Consider the following 18,557-nt stretch of genomic DNA (forward strand, 5'->3'; position numbering starts at 1 on the left):
TGTTGCACATTTCTAATAACAGTCTTCTATAATAATTGTGTTCTTCACAAAGGATGTTTGCGTTGTCGTAATTAAAAGTGTGTTGTTTATCGATACTATGTTTCGTTAGAGCTGTGTGACGTTCTTCAATCTCATGTACGTTGCGTTGGTGTTCCCTAATTCTAGTGTTGATATGTCGACCAGTTTGACCTATGTAGACTTGATTGCAATCATTGCATGGTATTTTATACACGACATTAGATCGTTTGCCTATGGGGATCTTGTCTTTTCCTGTATCAAAAACTAGTTGTAAATCTTTTGAATTTTTTCCAACAAACTTGACATTATATTTGGCGAATAAGCGGTTAAGTGACTCAAAAAGGCCGGATACATATGGGATGGGGATATATGTAGTAGCGGGTCTATCGTTATCTTCAGCGGGAGCAGAGTCAATATTATTGTCGAGTATGTTGTTGATGTAGGTGCGTCTCTTATTAATTTGTTGGTGTAATAGGCCATGAGGGTAATCATTCCATCTTAGTACATTGTATATGAGCGACAGGTTTTTTTCCTGGAACTCTGTACTAGCTAGTTTGATAGCTCGGTCAACTAGGTTAAAGATGGTGCCTATTTTGAAGGACAAAGGATGGTGAGAGTTAAAATTCAGGTATCTTTGTGACCAGGTTTTTTTGTGAAACCAATCTGTCTTGATATTATTATTATTGTGTATCAACAATACGTCTAAGAAACTGATGGCGTTATTTTCTTCAGTTTCGATGGTAAATTGTAATCTTGGATGGTACCGGTTAAAAATATTAAGAGTGTGACTTATTTTTTCATTTGGAACGGCAGTAAGAATATCATCCACGTATCGAAAGTAGAACGGTAAAACAAAACCAAGATCATTAATGCAAGACGTTTCCAAGTCTTCCATGACCAGGTCTGACAAGATTGGGGAGAGAGGAGATCCCATAGGAAAAACAAACTGTTGTGCATAAGTATCGTTATTAAATCTAAATATTGCGGAGTCAAAACATATTTTTAAGGCTTTATCAAGTTCAATCAGGGGAATTGGGATCTTATTTTCCAAAGAAGCCCACAGGTTGTTTACTGCACGCAATGCGAGATCTGTAGGAACGTTGGTAAAGAGTGAAATTACGTCTAGCGATATTAACGTGTAATTGTCCGGGATGATCAATGTTTTAATTGTATCAACTAAGAAAAAGCTATCCTTAACTCTCGAGAAGGGAGGTGTGATATTGGTGGTGAGCCATGAATTAATTGTTTTGGCTAAGGTATAGGTCGGGCTATTGACAAATGAGACGATCATTCTTAAAGGGACATCCTCTTTGTGAATTTTTGGAAGCCCGTATGCGCGTGTAGGGACACTGTTGTACGTAGAAATGCTTCTATGTAGGTTTTTGGTTATAAGTTTGGAGGTAAACCAATTAAAAGTGAGCTTATTCACCCTCGTTTGTAGGGAGTTACACAAATCATATCTAGCAATTCTATACGTACTGGTGTCAGAAAGCTGCTATCTCATTTTTTTGTTATACGAGTCTCTGTATATAGCAACCGACGTATTACCTTTGTCAGCTTTTAAAAACATAATTTCAGGGTTATTTTTTTTTTTTAAATCATGGTCTCCCGGATTTTTTGATCAGTGACATAATTATTGATGTTGTTTTTGGGGTACTTTGGGAAAACAAGTACACGGTTAGTGAAATCGGATCTAACTTGATTTCTTGCCTCATTAGGAAAACTCGTAATTTTTTCTTCAAAATTGGAAATGAGGTTGAAGACTGGAAGATCACGTTTGTTGTATGTTCGTCCGAATTTGTGACCTAGTTGTACTATTTCAGTAACATTTTCTGGAATAGGAGTATCAGTTAGATTTATTAACCAGTTATTTTTTCCAATTGAATACGAGTTTTTGTGTTTGTTCAAAGATTTTTTTTGAGCAAGTAAATTAGTGAATTTGATGATATTCCGGTTTTTTATAGCAATGAATTTATTGTTTAGCATCCGATGTTGGGATTCATCATTGGGATTTTAATTGGTTTACCTCCAAACTTATAACCAAAAACCTACATAGAAGCATTTCTACGTACAACAGTGTCCCTACACGCGCATACGGGCTTCGAAAAATTCACAAAGAGGATGTCCCTTTAAGAATAATCGTCTCATTTGTCAATAGCCCGACCTATACCTTAGCCAAAACAATTAATTCATAATGATCTTGGTTTTGTTTTACCGTTCTACTTTCGATACGTGGATGATATTCTTACTGCCGTTCCAAATGAAAAAATAAGTCACACTCTTAATATTTTTAACCGGTACCATCCAAGATTACAATTTACCATCGAAACTGAAGAAAATAACGCCATCAGTTTCTTAGACGTATTGTTGATACACAATAATAATAATATCAAGACAGATTGGTTTCACAAAAAAACCTGGTCACAAAGATACCTGAATTTTAACTCTCACCATCCTTTGTCCTTCAAAATAGGCACCATCTTTAACCTAGTTGACCGAGCTATCAAACTAGCTAGTACAGAGTTCCAGGAAAAAAACCTGTCGCTCATATACAATGTACTAAGATGGAATGATTACCCTCATGGCCTATTACACCAACAAATTAATAAGAGACGCACCTACATCAACAACATACTCGACAATAATATTGACTCTGCTCCCGCTGAAGATAACGATAGACCCGCTACTACATATATCCCCATCCCATATGTATCCGGCCTTTTTGAGTCACTTAACCGCTTATTCGCCAAATATAATGTCAAGTTTGTTGGAAAAAATTCAAAAGATTTACAACTAGTTTTTGATACAGGAAAAGACAAGATCCCCATAGGCAAACGATCTAATGTCGTGTATAAAATACCATGCAATGATTGCAATCAAGTCTACATAGGTCAAACTGGTCGACATATCAACACTAGAATTAGGGAACACCAACGCAACGTACATGAGATTGAAGAACGTCACACAGCTCTAACGAAACATAGTATCGATAAACAACACACTTTTAATTACGACAACGCAAACATCCTTTGTGAAGAACACAATTATTATAGAAGACTGTTATTAGAAATGTGCAACATTGTAGGTCATACCAATTCTGTTAATCTTAGACAAGATGTTGAACATTTAAGTAATATTTACAAACCTCTAATCTCCGCCCACACAACAAATATTGTTTAACCTTAACTACATACAAAAAAATTTTTTGTCCACATTATACAGTCCTCACTACGTAACCTTTCTTACAAAATATTTATTGTTTTTCTGTATAATTGTTTATAACTGTTCACCTTCACTCTGGATTACATTGTTTTCTCCCATCAGTCGTTATTCACCTGTTGACTCAATTGGTTCAACCAACAATATTTCGTTAGACATGTGGAAGTTAATTATAAAGAACCTACCTCCACTTCTTTGACACCTGTGAATTAATTTTATTGCTAAAAAGACCTACTTAATAACCTTTTAACACAATGACATACTGACTGTGAAGAAACATAGTTCTTTAACCTTTTTAATTAATGACTTCCAACTATTAACTCCCACATATAAAATAACTTGAAGATTGACATTGTCTACCGTCACTCAAAAGTACACTGTCTCCACCAATAGTAATTGTGAATTCGACTACATCTTAGTCCACTTACTTAATTCATAAGGTAAATAACACCTAAAGACATCCTTATTTCAATTAATCATAAGGTTCTTACTAATCAACAATATATAATAGCTCTAAGAGTATTACATCTACAATATTTAAGTCTGATTACTTCTAGTACTATTATTTGTTTTATAAAAAATCTTTTTGTTATTCTTGACAGTTAAAAAATAAATCGTTCTGAGGAGGGCCCATATCCCGGTCGAAACGTTAACTAAAAATACGTTTTCTTAATTCACCGATCACCAAGATTCTATAATAGATTACATACGAGGTCGAGAATTCTTATTCATCAGAATGTTCATCTTCCGTGAATTAAAATAAAAAATCGAGCTCCCAACTGTTTCCCTTTCAAATATCAAGAATTAAGTCGATAGTGTTGAATTATTTCACAGAGGTATAAATGATTACTTGGAAACAATTGAAGGTAAATTTTTTTTCCTGGACAATATTCAAGGTGAAATTTAAATTATATGTGCTTGTGAATCCAATCAGGAGGCCATATATATAATACATGTATGGAGGAGGCACCCACTTATTGTTAGCTAACTTCGGGATGGTCAGTCAATCGCGAATCATCATACGGTATTGTTCTATAGAACCATAGTGCATTCAAGAAGAGGCTAAGGTACGACAGAAAAAATAGCCCTGTTTTTCTATAACTTATATACCCCACAAATTATACTTCAATTCCACTTTGTGATAACTCGCTGCAAACGCACTTCGTTATTCATTTCACATATTTCCATTGACATCGACTAAGCATCTACTTCAAATTTTTCTGTTATTTCTGTATTTTTTGTATTTCACTTTCTCTGTTTCTGTTTCACTTTTTTTTCTATGTAATGTTTATTCGTATGCTTATTTTTATGCGATTATTTATTCTCTTATTTACCCGATTAACCCTTTAACCAGTCTTTTAAATGAGACTGTTGGGCTTATAAAAAATAACGTAAAATAATAAAATGAAATAATTATTCCTGTTTTGCCTGCATCGCTGAAATGATCGCCATGTAACAATTTTGTTCGAAAAACATCCGTACTTTGACATCCGTAGAATCATCTTCTCAGAAGATTCGACTTCCGTAGTTTCGAAGAATCTTGGAATCGTTAGCGGACTCACTGTTGACCACTCAAGGGCTCGTTTGTACTGGGCTGATCAACACTTTCAACTGATAGAAAGCTCAGATCTGAATGGAAATGACCGACGCATTATGTTTTCCGCTAACGTTAGTAATCATTCAAATACAATTTTCTCCCGATCAATGTTTCAAATTTCGAAGAATTTGCATCATGTGCCCGTTCTTCTGTAAGGTTCACCATCCTGTCGGCTTAAACTTATTCGAGGATTCGCTTTTCTGGCTGACCCCAGGCACCGGACAAATGACTAGCTGTTCTGTGTTCGCCGGAAACGAAACTTGCAAGAGAATTCAGATCAGCTCATCTCATACCGAGGAACAATTCACGATGCTGCAACAATCGCGTCAACCATCAGGTATACTGCAAAGTTGCGATGAAAGTTTCGAATGTTTGCTATAAATCATTTTTTAATTCACAGTGAAGAACAATTGCCAGGGGCACAAATGCAGTTATCTGTGCGTCAGGAACAATGAAGATATCGGATGTTTGTGTCAAGATGGAAATGTCGTGTTACCGGGCGAAAAGTGCGACGATACAGTCAAAATGCCCCCGCCTGAATTCGGATCTAACAAGTCAAAAGGCGATGGTGGTTACATTGCTGGAGTGATGACAACGATCTTTATATGCCTGGCTTTACTAGGAGTCTACTATTACTACCAGAGGAAGAAGTATGAAGCCAGTAAATGCGACTTAAGGTGAGTTGAATTTATTCCTACAACGCATTTCGTTCCTTACAATTAGATCAGAACCGGCATCTAATATTTGTATAATTTTACAGCATACACTTTCAAAATCCTGCTTTCGGATGCGGGCTACCAGCCTCGATTCCGTCAACTACAATGACTGTGGCGCCAGGGGAACACGAATACGTTAACCCTGTCGTCGACATTCGTTCTAGAGTGAGTAGCAATTACGCCTGTTCAATCGAGGACATAATCAGACACTTCTAAGCATTAATAAAGGGGGCACTCCCTATAAAACGCCAAATCTTAGTCGATTCGAATGATTTTTTTTTTCTTAGGGTAAGAAATGTACGTGTTTTCTGATGAGTTATAAATGTAAGAAATTTATATATCTTTTCAGAGTCATAGATATCTTATATTACATAATTCTGGTTTTAAAAACGACTTTCGTTGCTTAAAAATGGGAAAAATCACGGAGATACAATTTTGAAAATAAAGAGAGCGTTCAATTTCGAGTACAAAAGTATAAGTACACCAGTTTCCTAAAATTGACACTCAACAGGATATTTCGAAAATAAGAAAAAGATACAACGACGAATAACATTCGTCTACAACTTTGTGTTTTGACTGATAACTCTTGGTTTGATTTCAACTTTCTATGTTACACGGGAGAAACAATGCCTCCAAGGTTTGTGTGATGTAAACAATTTTTTCAGCCATTAGATGCTTAATGCAACCTTCGAAAATCGAACCAAAAGTTATCAGTCAAAACACAAAGTTGTAGACGAATGTTATTTAATGATCGTTATTGAGAGTATTCACATCATGTCGTAGAAATTTCCTCGATAGTAACATTTAGAATTCCTATTATAGTGATTATTATTTTTGAAAAATGGATCGGTATACGGTTGCCGAGAAGATCGGTATGATTTACATTTATGGCGAAACGCTAGTGCAGCTTGTAATTTATACGGAGAACGATACATCGGAAGAAGTCAACCATTCCGCAGAACTTTTAATCGAGTCATACGGTTCTTTTCAGAAGCCGGAAGTTTCGCAAAGAAAAAAAGGAATCGAATGTATTGAAGACAATGGCCATCATTTCGAACATTTGCTTTGATACAATTGTAAATTTATTCCGCGTAAAGTGGAAAACGGACATCTTTTTCTTATTTTTGAAATATCCCATTGTGTATAAATTTTAGGAAACTGGTGTACTTATACTTTTATACTCGAAATTGAATACTCTTTTCATTTTCAAAATAAAAAATACACCATCCCATTGGAAAAACCGAAGCTGACCTTCGTATCTCCCTGGCGCATCCACTTAATAAAAATTCGAACCCGCCATGTTCCATCCCCTTCAAAACCCTGCAGCTCTCTTCTGAAACTTTTTTTGAGATTTTGCTTCGTTTTCGAGAAAATCGCTCTGATCACCTTAAATGCCCCACCCTGTATACATGTGGTCACTTGATGAACGAACAATATTTAAAAAATTATGATAATTGACTGATTAGTCTTAGAATAAAAAAGGTGATTTTTTCAGAAAAAAATGTTAAACTTTGACCCAGTAAAAAACATGTTTATTTCGATAATTTTTAGTCGGTTTTAGGTTCATCAATTCGACACAAGCATCATAAAAACCTGTGCCAAATACGAGCTTGATTAGTCAAATAGTTTTTGAGTAATGGTGTACACCGATTTTCAACACATTGTGAAAAAAATTTCGAGATAATGACGTTTAAAATTTGGGCAAGGGAAAAACGTTTGATTCTGTAACTTACGGACCAGTCACTTATTCCGGCACCGTATAATACTCCTTCAGCTGACTCATAATACTTATTTTGCATTTCTAACAGCTATTACTGAATAGACGACTCCCCTGTCCACAATATATTGCCTATTGATGCTCGCAGGGTTCCAACCGGAGCAAAGGTGCGTCACGGTCAAAGGCTCTCGAGATTTCATTTTTAAGAACTGACCAAAATCGCTGACTGTATCGTATTCTACAGGTTTCAAACTATACAAGGGGAGTGCCCCCCTTAAACCTGGTTAGCTAACTCATTTCAGGCCTAAAATTAGTATGCGAAAAGTTAAGTGCGAACAACTATCATACCCATACGAAATTCCCAGATCCCTCTAATTTGAAAAATTAATTCTGTACAGACGTGCTTCCGCCTGGCAGTCACAGGTCAAAGCCAATACGCAATCGAAATACTGACATGGTCATTACGGGCCAATAATACCCAGACGAAACGATCAGTGGCTGAATTTCAAACCTGATATTTGATTTGAACGTTCTATTTAAAAATAATGCCATCCAGATTCTGATTGAATCTCGGTATTAATTAAATGCGATATTTACGGAACACGTAGTCAATCAGACGTTAAAAATTATGTTTCAGTATCTAAATGGAGAAGTGAATGGAAAAAATACGTTGTCATTGAATAAAAAAGAAGATGGTTCCAGCGAAAGTGAAGACGGAAATTATCTGCCGGATGTACGTTTAATACGATAATTTTTTATTCGAAAATAATAATACAAGAGTATTAATTTTTGCAGTTGAATTGCAAGTTATATGTGCGTCTATGTCGTATATATTACAGTATTTTATTATGTATCTGCTGTGATGGGCAGCGTGTTGTTTATTATATTATATTACGATACTTGTTAAATATTGTGCTCAAATTATATTTTGATAAAATTTTTATAATTCCTATTATACGATGAATAATAATCTTCTTGAGAGAAAAAAAATTTATGAAGCTGTCAGCCTTTCCTCCTACAGAATGTTCATCTTCCATGAATTAAAATAAAAAATCGAGCTCCCAACTGTTTCCCTTTCAAATATTAAGAATTAAGTCGATAGTGTTGAATCATTTCACAGAGGTATAAATGATTACTTGGAAACAATTGAAGGTAAATTTTTTTTCCTGGACAATATTCAAGGTGAAATTTAAATTATATGTGCTTGTGAATCCAATCAGGAGGCCATATATGTAATACATGTATGGAGGAGGCACCCACTTATTGTTAGCTAACTTCGGGATGGTCAGTCAATCGCGAATCATCATACGGTATTGTTCTATAGAATCATAGTGCATTCAAGAAGAGGCTAAGGTACGACAGAAAAAATAGCCCTGTTTTCCTATAACTTAAATACCCCACAAATTATACTTCAATTCCACTTTGTGATAACTCGCTGCAAGCGCACTTCGTTATTCATTTCACATATTTCCATTGACATCGACTAAGCATCTAATTCAAATTTTTCTGTTATTTCTGTATTTTTTGTATTTCATTATTTCTGTTTCTGTTTCACTTTTTTTCTCTATGTAATGTTTATTCATATGCTTATTTTTATGCCATTATTTATTCTCTTATTTATCCGATTAACCCTTCAACCAGTCTTTTAAATGAGACTGATGGGCTTATACAAAATAACGTAAAATAATAAAATGAAATAATTATTCCTGTTTTGCCTGCATCGCTGAAATGATCGCCATGTAACAATTTTGTTCAAAAAACATCCGTACTTTGACATCTGTAGAATCATCTTCTCACCGTAGGTTTCATTGAAATTCGGGATTAAATTCTACGCTGAAAATTCTTTGTCAAGCATGTATTACTGCGACGATCTTTGTTGAAAAAATATGTTATTTGGATGGAGTTCGGGTCAGATCAATTAGTCAATTATTATAGAAACACACTTTTGTCACACCCTTTGTCGCAGTTAGTATTGGGTCTGTCTTACAAGATAGATGCGGTTATTACGAATTATGTGCACGTATGACGCCAAGGTAGAACAAATGTCCCGGGGTCAATGTGATGTCGTTAAAACAGGGATCCACGTACTTTGGGCCAAGGTGATTGTGGCGATTATGTCCAAATTTGTATGTGCGATATTTCTTCGACAGGATCAAGAACCAATGAAATAAATTGTCCGTCAAAATATCGTCCCTGACCTGTTACACGTACCAACCGAATGAATTAAACGTACGCGTGTAACTCTGAAAAAGCTGAAAATCGCCGTAAAATTTCAGAATGACAACAGCCGTTAGCATCAGCGGTTTTATCGTAACATCCGCAATACTCTGCGGAATAATTAGTATTGTAATTTACCACCTGAGAAGACTGCGTCTGTACAAACAGGTCTCAAAATTCAGCGGACCTCCGTTACTGCCGTTTTTCGGTAATGCCCTTGGATTCGTCGGAAATACCGAAGGTGATATAAACGTGTTTGAATACATTCGTCTCTTTCGAACGATATGAATTTTCACATTTTTGGTTTTAATCAAACTACTTTAGACATCCTGATGAAGATTATGGAGCTTTTGAACTCGTATCCTTCCCCGTTTCGCGTCTGGCTTGGCCACCGATTGTTCTTCGGCGTTAGTAATCCCGAGCAAATGAAGGTATAACAAATAATTGACCTCGATGAATGACATCGTCGTACAATGATAACGGATTTCTCATTTCTTCCAGAGGATTTTTCTCAGCCAAAAAACTATCGAAAAAGAAGACCTGTACAAGTTTATCCGGCCATGGTTAGGGACAGGATTGTTTACGGCCCCCGGTAAGTTGACGTTATTATACTTCAATGCTTGACGCAACGTGTCTTACGTACAAGTTATCAAATTACTCCACAGACTCAATAGAGTTTCATGCGCACGTCTTGAATACATAAGTATGAGTATGTTTTGCGAGGAGGGATGTGGGGCGGGGGGGGGGGGGGGGGGGCGAATTCTCCGAGTAACATTGACCGTTTTTGTCTCGTTAATTCCCTTGCTTTGAATCCAGAACGATCATAATTTGCAAATTTTTGGATTCAGCATCGAAATGGCGGGTCCACCGGAAGCTCATAATGCCAACCTTCAACTCCCGAATCTTGGAATCATTCGTGGAAGTCTTTGCGATCCAGTCGAAAATATTAAATCAGCAAATGGAGGTTGAACTGGACGGGGCAGAATTCGACGTATTTCATTACGTGTCACTCTGTACGTTGGACATTATTTGCGGTAAGTTGTAATTGTCCAACTTCAGGTTCATTCTTCATTCGCCAGTTGGTTCATATTTAAAGAATTGCACGTTTAACTACAGAAACTGCCATGGGGGTGTCTGTGAGAGCACAAACCGAGTCCAGTTGTCGCTACGTTGAAGCTACAAAAAGGTCTGAAGAATTGTCAGTTCTGTATTATTTCCTCCTCCAAACTTTCTCTGAAACTTTCCCAAATATACTGCGTGTGCTGCTTAATTGTTTCAGTATCTCGAGCGGCATATTCAGAAGAATGTTCCAAATCTGGCTGCACCCAGATTTCATCTTTGAGCGGACACAACTTGGCAAAACTCAGAAAGAGTGCGTCAATTATTTGCACAGTCTTACCGAAGAGGTATATAACGCGTTTATAAACACTTTAGTTTTTATATTCTGCAGTATACTTATACGTTGTTTGTCTTGTTTATCAGGTGATACAGAAAAAGAAGAAAGCATATTTCCAAGCCAATGGCAAGCCGGAAAAAGAGTCTCGTAAGTTAGAACACTTAGAAACTGCAGACAGCTGCATTATCGACGTCAAAAAATGTGACTGTCGTGCAATTTCTTAATCCATTTTGCACTTTTTACCGACAGGCAACGGGGAATTTCGTAGAAAAGCTTTCTTAGATCTTCTCATGGAGTTGACTCATAATGGAGAAAAATTTACGGATGACGAACTACGTGAAGAAGTTGATACGATGATGCTTGCTGTATGTATTTCACGATGTTTGGCACCATGAGCGTGTATTTGATTGTATTATTCGTCCTATGATTTTGGAAATTTTTCACCAACGTAATGTGCAAATTTTGGTTTCCCAGGGAAATGATACGACAGCGATAGTAAATTCGTTCGTAATGTTGATGCTGGCTTCTTATCCAAACGTACAGGTGTGTAGGTATTGAGATTTATTACAGTTGCCGAAATTTTGCCATGACAATGCAACGATCATCGATGTCTTTTACAGAACAAAGTTTACGAAGAACTCTATGAGATTTTCGGAAATGATGATAACGACGAACGAACCGTGACACACGAAGACTTACCACGTATGGAATACATGGAACGTGTTATCAAAGAAACTATGCGGCTATTCCCCATCGGGCCAATTCTTGTTCGCGCAGTTACGGAAGATTTGGACATAGGTTTGACTCTCGGTTTTAAACTCTGAATTTTCTTAACTTTAATAATGTTCGCACTGCAATTGCATTGTTGGTTTCAGGTGAGCACACGTTACCAGCAGGGAGTTCAGTTGTTCTTGGAATCTTGAAAGCTCACAGAAACGAAGAGTTTTGGCCTGAGCCACTGAAATTTGATCCTGACAGGTTCCTACCCGAAGAAGTTGCGAAACGACATCCTTACTGTTACGTGCCATTCAGTGCCGGGCCGCGAAATTGTCTAGGTATATTCTAGGATTACGGATTCAAATGAGCTATCAGCAATGGTCGGGAATAATAGATGATCCAATCGTTATTTCAGGTATAAAGTATGCCATGATGGCGATGAAGACACTCCTTTCGACCGTTCTACGAAGATACATCATCAAAAAAGATGATGTACAATCGATACAGGATATCAAACTGAAGGCAGACCTCATGTTGAAGCCGGTCAAACCGATCACGATAAGAATTGAGAAACGAACGACAAAAATTAATTACATTTGAGACCGAACAAAGGATAATTTTGGGTTCGGTTCAGTTGTTAGCTATACTTTAATTTACATACGACATAAAAATAAGTTTAAGCACTTATGGATAATGTATTAGTTTATAGTAAAATTGATTTATCGAGTTAGCTTTGATTCTGCAGAATCTAGTCCTACAAGAAATATCCTACAGGTACTTTTCTGCCAAAAACATCATTCTATAGAACCCACATCTACGGGATGGAATGGATAGCAGGACCGGTTCTACGGAACCCTATTCTACAAAAACGAATTTTATTGGAAGATGACAGTTTCTACAGAAATCGCTTCTACGTAGTTCGTTTCTAGAAAAATAAGCCAACCAATAGAGTAGAAAGTGATTCTGTAACAAAAATACTAAGAGAATTCCGACTGTGCCGTAACGCGGAAGACAGTCCGTAGTTTTATTATGTAATGTTTCATACTCGCAGCTATGGCCTTTTTTTTATTAACAATTATACACAAAAAAGTGAACTTTTGAGTTTTTTGCTTATAAAAGTGAAACTAATGAAGCAATGTTAATACTGTCAAGGGACGAGTTGTAAAGAATCAAAATGCGAACAAAATGGGTTTTCGAACCACGCGATTGGATAATTAGTACCGGAGAAAAGACTAAAAAGCATAGAAAATTTTTTTTTTTTTCAATGTATAACTCTGTCATTTTTAAGTTGTAGCGCAGGCCCTTCGGATAATAGTAGTGATTAATATGTTCTTTATTTGCGCATAAGACAGGTGTTGTCAGATGACCAGTTTTTGCACAATTGCGATTTGAATTTTTTAATGCACTGTTTTGCAGTGTGTCTGGATGCATCACGAATGGTTCAATTAAAATTTTTCATGGCGAAATTTGGCGAAAACGTATACTTTTATTTTGTGCCAAAATGTTGGAGAATAAGCAAAAAATGATCCCAAACATGGCTAAATACGGCCATCCGCGAGAAAGCAATCAAGTAGTGGATGAAGGGTATTTATAATAGTGTTACAAAGGGTGAAATCATCCGTTTTGCCCACTTTTTAATGACCTAGTAGTCATCATAGATAAAAGACGTTTATAAACCTCTTATGTCTTTCAAAAGAATAAGGTTGCTGCGTCAACCAACATTATTGTAAAAACAGTCTTGTTTCAGACTTAAAACGAGAAACACATATTTCGCAATTAAAGCTTTTTCACAACATTTTATTCACGCTTTTGATTTTGGCTTGATAATCAAACTCGCGGATCCGTATTTATTTCCGTAACGTCAAAGAACGTTACAATAGTAATAGAAGCGCGTCCTTTACAATTCGTCTGTTGGCAGTATCAAGATTGCTTCATCGGTTTTGCTTTTACAAGCAAAATACTAAAAAAACACGTTTTTTGGCGTATGATTGTTAATAAAAAAAAAAGACCACAGTTGTGAGTTGGTAACATGACAAAATACAACTGCGGACTGCCTTCCGTGTGACGGCACCATCGGAATTCTCCTACTATTTTTGTCTAAAAAGTGAAGCCCAACTTACTCTAGCTTCCGGGGTGATACACTTCATACACTCACCTTCAGCGTTCTTATCATGGGATGGAGTGTTTTGGTTTCGTATGTGCCTAACCCTTTAAAATGTCACAAATTACTTAAATGCAGTTTCCGGCGAAATAATTCTGAAATTACTTCAATAATTTTTCTGTAGAAACAATCCTCTGCTGCCAGAATTTGTTTTTGTAGGACTGACGTGAATTCTGTGCAACCAGTCCAGAAGTCCATTTTATTCCGTAGAACTGGATTCTGTGGAAAAAAACTTGTGTAATATTTTCTGTAGAAAAATTTACTCGCTAGAAGTTGCTTTTGTAGGATCGGTCCATTCCCATTTTAATTATGTTTTGTTATTCAACTAATTCCTACAAAATGTATATTATACATACTGTAACGTGGCATTTTATAACCGCTCGTCAGAAGGGCACAAAACTAAAGGAAACTTCTGGAAAACGCGTCCCTGGCGGGGTACTCCAAGCGAACTCGATACAAAATAGGCAATAACTACTAATTACTAATTCTTTATTTGTAAATTCTGTAATTTCTCGCTTCAACCCAAGTAAACAAGGTACCGGGACGACAACGATCCCGACCACCGAGGGACCAGCTACTACCAATGATTTCATCTACCGACTGCCTGATGCCGCTATCCCTGGTGTGTTTCAGAAACGTTATCGATAACGTTCCCGCAAATTGTCTCTCGTAATTTCCTGCAATTAATATTCTGTCGTCTAAGCTATCAATTTTCGTAAATTGTTAATTAACGTCAATACTTCCTATTAGTTAAAATCTGTCATAAAGTCTTCTTACTCTTTTGTTACTACTGTCCAAACTATCGTCACTCGATCTTACTCTTTTGTTACTACTGTCCAAACTATCGATAACTAATAAAGTTCTCTCTCTCGTCTTAAATTGATAGAGTTCTCGAGCTACGCTCAATTCTGTCTATTAAATATCGTCTTTCGTTCAAAGTTACTGTTCGACTCTATTTTATTGAAAATTTTGTAAACTATTATTGTCTGAGTTATTAACTATCTCTATACTTTTTGTAATCTAACTTGACTGACTCGAAGTTGTGAACCTAATCGACAACGTACGACTGATTGACCTGTTAATTTTTCGTTACTTGAGTTCATTCTTTATTTATTGATTTCTTTAATTATATTATCGTTAGCTGCCTTAAATACCGCCACTCTTGACTCTACCATACAACGGGTTCACTAATTATTAATATCGTATCGTACCTATATTTATTTAAGAATTAATTGACGCTGAAGCGACTGGCGTCCAACAGATATCGTTTTATTATTGTTTATTGAATATAGGGTGATTACGAAATCGCGCCAAAGTGTGAACGATAAGTCCTCATCTGAGGGCTACAGAAATTAGAGTTACAATACGTATATGTAAAATTAAAACTGATTTGCAGTAAGTATTTTTGAACTCAATTCTTTACTGTTTATGAATTTCATTCAACAGTATTGGAATTGATTATTGTTGAACTTATAAATTGTGCTTCGACGGCGGTGCTCAAGTGAACTGCACTGTTGAAAATTTCTGTTGTAAATTTACTAATAGAAGTATAGAAAGAACTATTCGGGTTCGAAATTGTGAATTTACTATACACGTAATAAATAATTTTAGTATCAGTAATTGTGTAATTACTAATTAATAGCACAGTTTAGTAAAATTACCAAACATTAGTGTGATAAATATCGTAAACTTGGATATCATTATGCGATTTATGATCTGCAAATTTTAAGATTAATTTTAAATTATAGATTTTTTAAATTCACGATACGTGTTTAGTAACTTCATCTTAAATATATACTAAAACTGTGAAATGAAAAAAGTTGATAAAAAATGGTTCGATTACTGATTTCGTTGACTTTTTAAAAGTGAGCAGGGACATCATTTCAATTAACAACTTCACAGTAACTGTATTCGACGAAAACGCCACAGATCGAATCGAAGAATTACATCGTAATTTGTTCCAACCCGTATTCCAAACCCTGTTGCTTGTAATGTTCGGATTACTAATCATACGCCCTACCTACTACCCCAAATTATCTTATGGAAAATCATAACTTCATTTGATTCATAATACAGTTGACGGTCCACACGGGCATGGCAAACAACACAGTCAATGATAGCTTATGAATAAAATATTTTCAAAATTCCTACTCACAACACAATTTTCAATGAATTTACGAACCCAGTTCTACCCAAATTCAGTCAATTTTACAGAACGTGTACGATATAATTGTTACAAATTTAAAATTTGTTACGTAATTCCAAAATTTACGTAGTAAATTTTCGGGCACTGCTCAAATGTGATATTGTTACGGATTGCGTACAAAATTTATACCTACACAAGTTGAGTATATTCAAAAGAAAATTCCGTAATTTCCAAAAACTGTCAAGAAACTTTTCAAATACGGTACGTACAACATTTCATAATTTAGTTTTAGGAAATTCGAAATTAGACTAATTGCAGAGAAAAATTAATATAGATGTACATTGATTCCTTTTCCCACAATAGATTTTTAATTTTAATAGACTCTAATTACGTCACGTAAATTCAGCAGCTGGTTTACCAGTATTCTTAGTCCTTCCTTGAGGAACAAGGATTCCTTGTTCCTCATTTCACGTTTCATAGACCTTCCTCGACAGAATAAGGAGCCTTATTGGCCTCCTTCTTTCAAGGCAGGTCTCGAGCTTCCTTGAGGAAACCTTCGGCACTGCGATTGGCTGTTTCGTTTCGTGTAGCCAACGCTTGCGCTTGCGCTTGGCGTCTATGCACTTATGACCCGTATGACGCGTCACAGCCAGTCCACAGGTTAACTTCTTTGAGGTTATGCACTCTCATCAACCGACCCAACTTGGCAATGAGAGCCAAGCGGTTTAAGTTAAATATAGCCGAGTGGCGCTTCGATCAGCAGTTTCACCACCATAAGCAATCACATATCCCTAAATATGTCTTCTTTCTGGAAGGGAGAGCCAAGTTGTGACTATGAAACGAGGACGCCTCTGAGATTCAAGGAAGCCTTCATCAAGGCGTCCTTTATCCTTGAGATAAGGAGGGACTATGAAAGGTTTCTCTCTGCTATGAATACGGGTGTTAGGTTTCAACGAAGGAACCATGTGACCCGTGCGCAAACCGGAAGTGAGGGGACCCAAACCGAAAACTAGGGAAAAGCCAATTTATTAACTGTGAGACATCTGGCGGAGAATGGTAGAGAGTAAGGACTGCAGACGTGCTCGCCAGTTTCTAGTTGAATCACTCATGTTTCCAGCATCTTGAGCTGCAGCTGACCTGCAGTTACTGACAGCAGCGGCGGCCACTGGACATTACTTGCCGGTAACTGTCGGCGTGGTGGGAGTAAAGAACGGCAAAACCTACGTGATGATTGTGGGGTTATACTGACTGTTGCTGGCGCACGCCGATAAAGCGGCTGAGGGTCATCATTCGATCAAGTGACAGTGCATAAATTAGGATTCTAGGAGAAGTGTTGTATTGTTAATTTGGGGTAAAGTTACAACAACGAATCAAGTAAATCGTGAACGAGGCCAAAATTGTTTTTGATTCAGTTCCAATTCAATTTCAAAGGAAAGAACGTTACCCGAGGCTGCGTGCTAAGTAAAATGGCGACCGAAGGTTCGACGACAACTGCCACGAAGCTTTACTCGCGGGCGGAAGTTGCTAAGCACAATCATAGCGAAGACACTTGGATCATAATCCATAATAAAGTTTACGATGTAACCGCCTTTCTCAACGAGGTATCAATTTACAGTACATTCAATATACCGCATCAACAATCGTGACTGTCTGTCACCTGTTTGCTGCATGCAGCAGACTACTTGTTGCCATTATCGAATGAATACAATAATGATGTAATGTTGTATGGAAAATTCAGCACCCTGGTGGCGAAGAGGTGCTCTTAGAACAAGCTGGAATTGACGGATCTGAGCCCTTTGAAGATGTCGGGCATTCTAGTGATGCTAGACATATGATGGAACCATTCAAAATAGGAGAACTTATCGAAGTGAGTGTCAAAATTTGTGTTATTCAACTTGTACACTGTAACAGTTCTTTTCAATTCTATTTTCCTTTTCTTCATATTATTTAGTTCCTCAAATCTTTCTCACTTTCAGACGAAACAGTCTCAATGATTTTCCATTAACTTTCAGGAGGATAGAACAAAATCAGAAGAAAAAAAGAGCAGAGATTGGTCGAGTGAAAAGAGTGAAGATGACGAATCTAGGTATATGCCTAAAAATTTTATGATTTCAAGGAAATCCAAAATTGTGAATGTTACCTCGGATAACTCTGATTTCTTTCGATACCCTTGAACAGCAATCTCTTAAAATGCTATCAATACGAATGAAGACTTATACTAAATGAATTGAATTTGAAATTACAGTGGTTCCTGGCGTTCGTGGTTAATTCCTGTAGCGCTTGGAGTGTTAGCAACTCTTGTGTATCGCTACTTCATCAATCCGTATTAAAAACGACCATTCCTGTGCTCTATGGTACTTTTTAAGTAACTGTTATTAATGGAAAAATTGTTATTCAAGAGATCAGCTGAGGTACTTGTAGTACACTCGATGGTGTCTGATAATTATATACAAATTATACGTGGCAGGTGTGCTTCTATGTATCCAAAATAACCACGTTTATTTCAAACTGGTCCAATTTATGTTATTATATGTACTATTACAGTGGAATCGTTTATAATTGAATTTATAAAGTTAACCTTATATTATGTATTGCGTTTATGATGACCCATAAACTTATTTTATATGGTGATATTCTATCTCACATCATGGCA

At 36.5% G+C, this 18,557-nt stretch overlaps 2 protein-coding genes across 9 annotated transcripts; both read left to right on the forward strand.

The window, feature by feature from the left end:
• The first annotated feature begins 89 nt into the window (after positions 1-89).
• On the forward strand, positions 90-14,538 carry LOC124211792 (cytochrome P450 4C1-like). 6 transcript variants are annotated; one of them, XM_046611216.2, is made up of 15 exons: positions 3,332-3,677; positions 3,840-4,103; positions 4,172-4,304; positions 9,544-9,725; positions 9,809-9,915; positions 9,986-10,076; positions 10,333-10,518; positions 10,601-10,670; positions 10,764-10,890; positions 10,967-11,027; positions 11,130-11,245; positions 11,355-11,423; positions 11,501-11,678; positions 11,756-11,935; positions 12,013-14,538. In XM_046611216.2, exons 4-15 carry the CDS (start codon positions 9,545-9,547, stop codon positions 12,195-12,197), a joined length of 1,551 nt encoding a protein of 516 aa, XP_046467172.1. In that variant the 5' UTR covers positions 3,332-3,677; positions 3,840-4,103; positions 4,172-4,304; position 9,544; the 3' UTR covers positions 12,198-14,538. The 6 variants fall into 6 exon arrangements, with proteins under 6 accessions (XP_068989592.1, XP_046467175.1, XP_046467172.1 ...); XM_046611217.2 differs by having other exon boundaries at positions 3,840-4,073; XM_069133490.1 differs by having other exon boundaries at positions 3,840-4,304.
• A 2,460-nt stretch (positions 14,539-16,998) lies between these two features.
• Cyt-b5 (Cytochrome b5) lies at positions 16,999-18,535 on the forward strand. Of its 3 annotated transcripts, none has more exons than XM_046610667.1 (5): positions 16,999-17,255; positions 17,317-17,505; positions 17,643-17,771; positions 17,917-17,990; positions 18,150-18,535. In XM_046610667.1, the coding sequence occupies exons 2-5, from the start codon at positions 17,371-17,373 to the stop codon at positions 18,232-18,234; spliced, it is 423 nt and encodes a 140-aa protein (XP_046466623.1). In that variant the 5' UTR covers positions 16,999-17,255; positions 17,317-17,370; the 3' UTR covers positions 18,235-18,535. The 3 variants fall into 3 exon arrangements, with proteins under 3 accessions (XP_046466623.1, XP_046466624.1, XP_046466622.1); XM_046610668.1 differs by having other exon boundaries at positions 17,341-17,505; XM_046610666.2 differs by having other exon boundaries at positions 17,000-17,255; positions 17,336-17,505.
• The last annotated feature ends 22 nt before the right edge of the window (positions 18,536-18,557 follow it).

The sequence above is a fragment of the Neodiprion pinetum genome, chromosome 2 (genome assembly GCF_021155775.2).
Source record: "Neodiprion pinetum isolate iyNeoPine1 chromosome 2, iyNeoPine1.2, whole genome shotgun sequence".
NCBI classification, from domain to species: domain Eukaryota; kingdom Metazoa; phylum Arthropoda; class Insecta; order Hymenoptera; family Diprionidae; genus Neodiprion; species Neodiprion pinetum.